The following is a 9,593-nucleotide window of genomic DNA, read 5'->3' on the forward strand; positions in this document are numbered from 1 at the left end:
CTTACAAAACACAAGAATTTAAACCTAATAATCGATGTTAAAGCTTTGGTCATACAACACATTTGTAAAGGGGATATAGAGTTGTGGGTTTAAAAGCATAGAGTTTTGAGGATATTATAATATTCATGCACAGAGAACTTGGACAGATGCTCAGTGAAGTCCTGAATGAAAGTCGCAATGTGAGCAGCTCCCAAACCCTTAGAAGGACAAACTTGTCCAGGAATTCACTGAGAATTTGTCAGCATTCCAGAGTAATGAGCAAGCATTGAAGGTTCCTCATGGTTTGCCACTTTGTCTCAAGAGAGCAAAGCAGTTATGTAATGTTTTGGAAGAAAGCCTAAAATGAATATAGTTTCTTTTTTTTTCTTTTTCTTTCTTTCTTTTTTTGAAAGTCACTTGCACCACAGTTCTCCCCTCATCCTTGTTGATAAACACAGCTCCATCTGTTGGCTGTGCTTGAACCTGCACCAGTTAGCAACTTCGCTATCAGATCTTTGGCGAAGCGTTCTCAAACACGCAGAACACTCTGAGACCTTGACTATCTAAATTCAATGCTTTTCTTACAGACAGATCATTTGAGGCATAACGTTTGTTCATTCTTTGCTAAACCCTCTTGCGCCCCAACCACTGAATCACCCAGAGGTGCACAGCTGTGGTACTGACAGACTGGATTCACCAAACAGGGAATTCATCAAATTATGCCACACGTATGCCACAACAGGGCAGTACTGAGAATAAAAGAAGGGGGGGAGGGATGGGGAAATAAGCTACGAAATAAGCTTTGTACAGAAATGTTATTTTTTTTGCAAACATCCTACTTTCCTTTTCTATGTAAAATCTTCTGTCCCTCTCAAAACTGGGAACAAATATAATATTTTATGGCCAAACCAATGATGATATAATAAAACATTAAAAAGGCCATCAACACAAAAAGTAATCTCAGTCATACAAGATGGATATAATGGCATCTATTGGAAGATGTGCAAAAAGAAATGCAAGGAAAACAAAAACATATATTACATATAATATCAAAATGGACAACTTAAGAAGGTGAAATGATAGCAATTGTATAACACTTTCAATACTCAAAAAGGCAAAAAAACAAAAAAAAAAAGACTTTTCTCCACTCTCTAAGTTATACTTTAGACCTGGGTATTGTTTAAAAAAAACTATAACATGCAGTTTCTAGGTGCTTCCAAAGACATATAATACTTTGTGTCTCTTCACATGTTCCTATGTCATATTATTCTGATCTTATTTCACATCTTTCAAATTTAACAGAATTTGCCTTCTTGTCAAAACCTCCATCTTGTGATAACAGCCTTCAGAATGTGTCACTTGATATTTTCTTAGACTTCAATATTTGAGCACAGCAGGTCAGAGAACTGCAATATTTTCATCATTATTCATCATATAGTTCCTAGATTGATGGTTTTCAGTCTTCTCAGAAACATGCAGAAACAGAGTGGTGAAGAATGTGCTTCTGTTGTTTGAAGCTGTCACTCACAGGCGATTTTGCCATCAAAGCTAGAGAGGGCAATAGCAAAGGCCTGCACTGCACACAGAGGATAGTTATAGTCCAGGGTGAAGGCATCATCTGCAACTCTCCCAAACTGCATCACAATGTAGTCCTCTGCAATCACATGACATACACTTTCTGTTAGATTTGACCTTGTTACATTTGTAAATTGTACAAGTCATGGCATAATATAGAATGCAATGTTCCATGATATTCAGCTTATAATGATGTAAAAGTGAATGTATTTTCTTGATATATTATCAATATTATAAATATATATTATAAATATTTTTGATCAAATAATTGTACAGGCCACAGGAGCTAATATATTTATTGCTTTGCACCAACAATTTAAAGAGAGCTACGGGATTTGCTTACGATCTTTGCTATGAACAATCTGGAAGTTTTTCACAGAGGCTTGTGTGACTCTGCCATTAAAGTTGAGGACATGAGATGACGTCTCCTCGTTCCACACAGGTGTCTTGTTGCGAAGATCTATCAGATTCTCCATCTTCCTATTTTGGTGCCGAATTAGAAGGCCGTCATTTTCCTGTAAAATTTGAGATAAGTGTGAGATAATGTAAAAGATTACAAAAGAAGGCTTTCTTTGTTTTTTTTTTTGCTTACACTGCGTGGCCGTATGGGTACTCGCTCTCCATCTTTGTCCATTCCAGGGATAATGACTGTCATCCGCCTTGGACCCTTCATTCCCAGCACATTAGTTTCCTGAAAGACACCCAGGAGGAAGATCTCATAACATAAAAGCATGATACCCTATGTCCTATCTCCACATTACTATAATCTAAATTCATGGTTGATTACATCTCTAATAGGCACAGTAGTAAGTAGGTGATCTTACATAAATAATGGCTGCTAGTTCCTGCCTTGCATTTGACATGTCAGGAAGTGCTCGGTCAGGATGAAGTGCATTATCGAATACTGTGAATTTAGTACCCATCAGATTGGACCTGAAATGATAGACATTGAACTGAAGTCACTAGCAAATTGACCAATTCTAAACGACTACAATTTACCTTAAACTCCTACAACTTACCTTAATTTCCCTACAAAGTTTTCACCCCCTCTAGAGAGGTCAGTGGGGTCAATTGAGATCAAGTAGTTGGAAGTTGTGCTCTTTTTACGCTTTCGTCCCGCCAGTAAAAAGACCTGCTTTAAAATAATCAGATTTTTAGCTTTCAAGACATTTAAATAACTTGATGAAGAATGCAAGACACTGATTCTATAAGGTTCGGTTTGTTATACTTTTAAACAATATTGGTGCCAAAACAACTGTATATATAAAATATGGAAATATTTAGGAGTTTGAAACGTTTTGTTCCAAAAAAAAAAATCCGATTAAAAATTTTAATATTCCAAGATCTTGCATGGTTTTGTAGAGAGTTGTATTTTTTAATTCCATAAGTGATAAGAAGTGTTGATTGTATGTGTAAGCAGACCTTCTTTTCATTGTCTAGATGAAGGTAGTAAGTAGGATAAAGACCACGGTCCATTCCCCTTTTGTCTCGGGTCACTTTACATTTCACTGTGATTCCCTGCTGTGCTGGTTGAAGCACAAACTCTTCCAGGTCATCAAACTCAATGACTGGTGAAGGGGCTCGTTCCTCCTTTAAAAATGCCCAAAACAACACAAAGTTTCATATCTCTCAAATAATTACATGCAATGTTCATCAGATTCAGATCATAGTTTTGCCAAGGGCTGCACATGCCCTTGTAACTGGCCTCATTTTCAGTTTCAATTTCATTCAGAAGGACTGACAATGGGATTTTTCTCATCCTTTCACTATGTGACATACCAGGAAGAAAACTGGTTAGTCATTTGACAAGGCTAGATGCTTTTTTCTTCTTGTTAAACAAACAATGTTTGTGGATTCAAACATATGATTGAAGATGTGCTATAAATTGAAATAATGGTTAGAAAAGGATTTTCTTGCACAAAACAACTGACTGACTTCTTGCCAGTGACCTGGCATTACTTTACCTTTTTCCCCTTTTTTCCTTTTCCCTTTTTTTTCTTCTTTGTCACCTCAGACTCTGAGTCTTCACTCTCTTCTGCTTTTGCCAGACCTGAGAAAAGTAATTAATCATCCATACTCAGTTTCACATGAGGGATCACTGTTTGTTGTCTATAAAAAAAATTGGTAATTTGTTAATTACTCACTTTTAGATTTTTTAGACCTTTTATCCTTGTCCTTGTCCTTGTCTTTATCCTTTTCTCCACCAGTCTGGAACATGGACCCTGGGTTTGAGCTGCTCTTTTTCTTGCTCTTGCTGGTTTTGCTGTCTGGCTCACTTTGCTCTTCACTGTCTGATCTGTCAGCTGATGGCAGCACCATATTTAAGGTAAAATACACATAGACTCACGTTTAATGTGTAAGCACACACAAATCATCTCATAAAAAATATCTATAGGTAAAAAAAATTCAAGAATTCATTTAACATCGATAGTAATGTCCTTAACTGCACAAGTATAATTTGTAGTAACAAACATTAGATTGAAATAATATGTCATTAGTTACCTTTCTTTTTACCCTTTGTGGTTGATTTGTCCCCATTTATCTGAAACAAAGAGGCCGGCTCCTTCTTTTTGGCCTTAGACTTTGCCTTACTGTCTTTGTCTTCTTTTTCCTCTAAATGTTCACATCAGGTAATAAAAAACGTGGTTTCTGTACAGACAATTTCAACACATTTCTGGAGGCATTCCTAACTAATACTATAGAGTTTGGATATTTGTGGTGTTTTATTAAGTGACATTAAATAATTCACTGACAAACAGCATAACATTGCTAGTGCACATCAAAAATAGCTGTATTCTTTAGGATCTTCCACTATTTTGAGATATTGTTTTATGTATTACAGTACACTGTCATGCCAAAAGCATTTATTTTATCTCTCACTCTATAAATGGTGAATAAACAGAAAAGTCCAGTTTACAAAACCCTTCTTATATCTCCTTACGTCTCTTCAGTCATAAATAAATTATATGCTCACACTGCCCTAAAATGGTGGGCAAAATCTCTCAGACCAAAAAAGCTATCTTAATCCTATTACACTGCTAAAACCAAGATTATCTTGGAGAATGCACTCTGCAAAACATAGCTCTTTAGTACTCACTCACTCATCATTACAGGTTGACAGACACAAACTAATTTAGCACACCAAACATAAAGCTGACCTTTAGATTTCGTTTTCTTGTCCTTGTCTTTTTCTTTACCATCAGAGCAATCCTTAATGGATTTTGATTTTGTTTTCTTTTGGGGTGTTGCCATTTCTTCTCCACCATCACTATTATCTTCATCATCACTTGAACCTGGAGTATAGTAAACAAACATATCTTAGAAATTCTGCACTTTTTAAAACGTTTTTAATCCCTTGAACTTAAATAATGGTGCTTTATTTTTAAAGTCACATTAGCAGGTAATGGAATATGCAAGATTGCATTTGTAAGAAAGTGGCTAAATTATACTTATTTTTTTTCTTCTTCTTATTATTATTATTAACAGTCTTACTTTTCTTCTTCTTCTTTGTGGCACTTTTGGCTTTCTTTTTTGGCTCAGCCTTTTCTTTCTGTGGGGATTCCTTTTCTTTTTCCTTTTCAGTTTTTTTCTTCTTCACATTTTCACCATCTGTATGGATGTGTCATTGTCTATGTTAGTGTTCTATGATTCAGAATGACTTGCATCTTGATGAACAAAAATTTGTATAAACATCTATCTGACTTTTTTTTTCTAACTCACTTTTTTGAGCAGCAGGACTGCTCTCTGTTGACAGGTCTTCATTTTTTTTATTCTTGCTTTTTTTGGATTTAGTGTCTGTCCCATTGCTCTCTGTGGGAATAGACTCAGCTTTCTTCTTTTTAGGCTTCTGGTGCATATATGCTAATGGTCAGAAACAAATGAACGTGTCAGGCACATATGCATGAATAAATGAAGGATGGATGGGATTATTTACATAGTCTATCTGCATTTATGTCTTTTTTGATAATACAAAAAATAAACAAACAAATAAATAAATAAATAAAGTTTCAAACTTACCGTTTAAGAAAAAGGAAATGCAGCAAAGAAACACAAACAAGTACTTGTAAAAAGTATTATATTTATAAAATATTATATTCTGACTATACAATGTTTTTAAAAATATCAACATCGCAACCATTGAACGTCTCACCGATATAAACTACATGAACTTGTTTATATTAGTACAGATTTTGAAAATATCTAAACGGTGTTGTGTTTAGACTGCATTGAAATTTGCTAATACGTCTAAGAACATAATATGGTAAATATTACTAATCATCATAAAGGAGTTTCAAGGTACATTATTATTTGCAGTCATTTATATAATACCTGTTTTCTTTTGTCTTTCACTTTGTTATAACTAATAACAACAAACAAACAAACCTTAACCTGAAACTTTTTACTGTGACAAGTTTTTCCTGGTCACGTCATTTAGTTTCTCCTTAACCTGCAAATCTGGTTTAGTTCTAATAAGGTCATATAAATAGAAACAGTATCTGTCTTACTGCATGGTAAATAATAAAACCAATAATCCAAAGCATAAGTGTCAGTTAAATTAATATATGGATGCTTTATTTATCTATCTATCTATCTATCTATCTATCTATCTATCTATCTATCTATCTATCTATCTATCTATCTATCTATCTATCTATCTATCTATCTATCTATCTATCTATCTATCTATCTATCTATCTATCTATCTATCTATCTATCTATCTATTTATTTATGATCAGAAATGATAGTCAAACTGATGAGATTATTTATGGTTTTAGTCTCTGAACTATTGTACTATAAATTTATCGGTTTAAATCCTGGTCCCTTGATCAAAACCTTTATTAACCATTAACTGCTCAGTTCAGTTGTAAGATACGCTAGACAAAACTCCCCACCAAAAGAAAACAAATAAATGGAAGTCATCAAACAGTGAAATCTTTCTACTGACCATCACTTATGTCAAATTCTTATAAAATCATTCAGCTTGGAATTTCATTAGACCTTACTAATATAATAATTTAATAATTCTGAATGTTTTCACATCTATGGGATATACTGTCTTTTACAGCACAAATCCTATTTAATAATATATTATAACTGAACCAGGACAACTTTTATAACAGCAATGACTGGGCCAATATTCACAAACCTCTCATGTCTCTGTCTCTGTCTCTCTCTCTCTCTCTCTCTCTCTCTCTCAGATCCACTTAAGACACAGTTTAAGCAGCACTATATATAACCTCAACCTCAAACAATCTCCTGCATTAGAAGAAGGCTTTCCTAAATGAATAGACTGCACATTATACCTACAAAAATTGATTTCATCAATGTGACATTTCAGATAAAAGGCAAATCAACACTGACATTATTAAATTTAATAACATTTTATGTAGTGGTCATTATATTTTAGTATCATTTAACATATTTAATGGGCCAATGGTCAAACAGAAAAAGAAGCTTTCCTAATCTTTAACATATACATTACTTTTGCCATAATCTAGTATTTACTGACTTCTTCTTACATGATATTTCTATTAAATCACTGCAATGGTATCTTCAGTATCTTGTAATATGTGTTTTTTGTTGCTTATGCTGCTGTTGTTTTGCATGATCGCATCTTCATATAACATTTTCCTACCTGTTAAATAAAAGAATTACCTATTGTAAAATTAGGTATATAGAAAAATTGTCTCGTGTTCACAGCCTTATTTCAGCATAGGTGTTTGCTAAATATTTAGAATTATATTAATTTGTTACTCAGTTCTCAATATGTAGTGAATAATGAATACATTTATATTATACACAAATGTGTGCACAACCAATTTTTTTTTTTTATATAGGATTAATATATCACAGACCATAAAATCATTATTACTCATTTCTCAGGCATGTTTTTCCAACTATTCTTAAATAATGCTTTTTTTTAGGTTATTTGCTTATATTATCGGCGATATAAAACAATAATCAGCTTACTAGTTATGTAGCTTTTACAGAAACTATACCATATCAAGCTATAAAAGAAGATCGAATCATCTGTTCCAAAAGAAGCTACATACACATCTGAATCTGATATAACTACAAAGATATATTTACAGAACAGACTCACCTTGTCAGAAGACATTTCTTGGTGTGGACTTTCTATATATATAAAAATGTCCACAAGCTCTACAGCTGTTTTAAGACTAGGAAATGTTGTTGGTTCAAAGAGTGGAAAATAATCTAAAGATGGGAGACTGAGGTGCTCTATTCAATGAATTACCATCAGCAGAAAGTTGCTAAGAGGATTTTCCTGCTGACCCATCTGCTGTGCTTCCACGTCAACTTAACTCACCAGGAGGAATGGATGGTTTAATACCTCTAAAAATCTAAATGAGACGTCTATCACCCCTTTTAGAATGATTATTCATCAGACATATAAAGATAAAACTGGGAGCTTAAGGGACAGTTTTCAACAGGTGCTTTAGAGACAAGATACAATTGCCAAGCCTGTCTCAAATTTTAATCCTCAATAAAACACATCAAAATGATTCACATATATTTTAAAGTATATTTACCTGATAAAATGATTATTCTATTAATTTATGTACTTATGTATGTATTTATTTATAAAAAAATTTTTTTTTTTTGTGTAGTTACATATTTAGTAGCATCGGTAAACCCATCCAGTTCATTTTATACACATGATATTTTGGTGTATTACAGGAAAATTCTTTGCAGAAGATGTGAATTGAGTAAAGAGTAGTCCTAGTATAAAAGCCTTCATCTGACTGCATGCAACCTAACTGCTTAAATTATTTGGCAGGTTGAGCTATCTACATTTTAGTTAGACTTGCTGAAAGTATGAGGTAACACAGTCTCTTACTAGCTTGTTTATTTATTTGAATAAGTAATTAATGTAGCATATACTGAAAACTGAGTGAACACTTTTTCCTCAGTCCACACTTCTCTCAGGATCTCTGTCTGAAGCGGCATAGTCACTGTGGAGGGGAAAAATGGTTGGTGTTATTGACAGCATATTTTGGCAGAACGTTTACATGACATAGGTGTGATTTACATGCATGTAAGTTTTTTTGTGAGCAAAATGTCTAAAAAAAAACAAACACACACACACACACACACACACACACACACACACACACACACACACACACACACACACACACACACACACACACACACACACAAACACACACTCGTACATAGACACAGACTTACCCTATCTGCCTAATGTATTGAATCTCATATGTAGACAAATGTGTGGTTTAATTTACCGAGTTTTCCCATCCAAAGCACCCTCCCTGTCTATGATCCTAATTTATATTGCGCCTAAGCATGAAGCTCATAGTATGTTTGGGTGTTTTGCAAAGTTCCGCGTTCATCCACTAGATGGCGGTAGTATTAATGTTATAAAGACTACAGAAGACGGGCAATTCTTTGTGTTATCGTAAGATGGCACTATTCTCCAATTTACATATGCTCTTGACAGCAAGGCCTCCTAGAGTGCAATGAATTCTGTACAGTCAAGTTGTTAAAGAGACACTGCAGCCACAGACGGTTGAAAAGGATCAGTGAAGTCAATCAGATCAGGGAATTTTTATCTTCATGGGGCTTTAAGGGGAAGAAAAAACATTTTAAAAGCATAAACAAGTCTTTTGTTTCTTAGGTTTTGGGGAAAGAAAAAAAATGTGATGCAAAAGATTTCAAATGTTGATTTCAGTTTGTTTATATATAAAGATAATTATACTTGTATATAGATATAAATATATTTGTATATAATTATATACACAAATCTCCATAAACCTGACTCACAATCATAAAATTATGAAAGCAGAAAAGTCAGGCAAATGTACAAAGACAAAGAGAGAGATAGAGGGATAGATAGATAGATAGATAGATAGAGAGAGAGAGAGAGAGAGAGAGAGAGAGAGAGAGAGAGAGAGAGAGAGAGAGAGAGAGAGAGAGAGAGAGAGAGAGAGAGGAATTCATGTTATTATCTGGCTGCTGGTAACCAGGGCAGAGAGCAAATGCTTAGAGGACAGGA

General features: G+C 34.1%; 1 protein-coding gene across 3 annotated transcripts; it reads right to left on the reverse strand.

Moving 5' to 3' along the window:
- Positions 1-11: 11 nt before the first annotated feature.
- On the reverse strand, positions 12-9,299 carry LOC113643119 (TUB like protein 1). 3 transcript variants are annotated; one of them, XM_027147187.2, is made up of 14 exons: positions 8,768-9,299; positions 8,477-8,529; positions 5,275-5,415; positions 5,047-5,163; positions 4,713-4,847; positions 4,057-4,167; positions 3,699-3,857; positions 3,519-3,604; positions 2,977-3,144; positions 2,574-2,686; positions 2,379-2,487; positions 2,147-2,245; positions 1,898-2,069; positions 12-1,633 (listed from the first exon to the last, which is right to left on the reverse strand). In XM_027147187.2, the coding sequence occupies exons 3-14, from the start codon at positions 5,408-5,410 to the stop codon at positions 1,500-1,502; spliced, it is 1,539 nt and encodes a 512-aa protein (XP_027002988.1). In that variant the 5' UTR covers positions 5,411-5,415; positions 8,477-8,529; positions 8,768-9,299; the 3' UTR covers positions 12-1,499. The 3 variants fall into 3 exon arrangements, with proteins under 3 accessions (XP_027002988.1, XP_027002986.1, XP_027002987.1); XM_027147185.2 differs by having other exon boundaries at positions 2,574-2,689; XM_027147186.2 differs by lacking the exons at positions 8,477-8,529; positions 8,768-9,299 and having other exon boundaries at positions 2,574-2,689; positions 5,275-5,502.
- Positions 9,300-9,593: the final 294 nt, after the last annotated feature.

The sequence above is a fragment of the Tachysurus fulvidraco genome, chromosome 5 (genome assembly GCF_022655615.1).
Source record: "Tachysurus fulvidraco isolate hzauxx_2018 chromosome 5, HZAU_PFXX_2.0, whole genome shotgun sequence".
Taxonomy (NCBI): Eukaryota; Metazoa; Chordata; class Actinopteri; order Siluriformes; family Bagridae; genus Tachysurus; species Tachysurus fulvidraco.

What these genes read in the sequence shown, in the direction of transcription:
- LOC113643119 (XM_027147185.2), bottom strand. Translation starts at nt 5,410, where the DNA reads ATGCACCAGAAGCCTAAAAAGAAGAAAGCTGAGTCTATTCCCACAGAG. An exon ending in CAAGAAAACGAAATCTAAAG is followed by an intron (nt 4,168 to 4,712) that starts GTCAGCTTTATG and finishes GTGAACATTTAG; the next exon opens with AGGAAAAAGAAGACAAAGAC. An exon ending in GATTGTTCATAGCAAAGATC is followed by an intron (nt 1,634 to 1,897) that starts GTAAGCAAATCC and finishes ATGTGATTGCAG; the next exon opens with AGGACTACATTGTGATGCAG.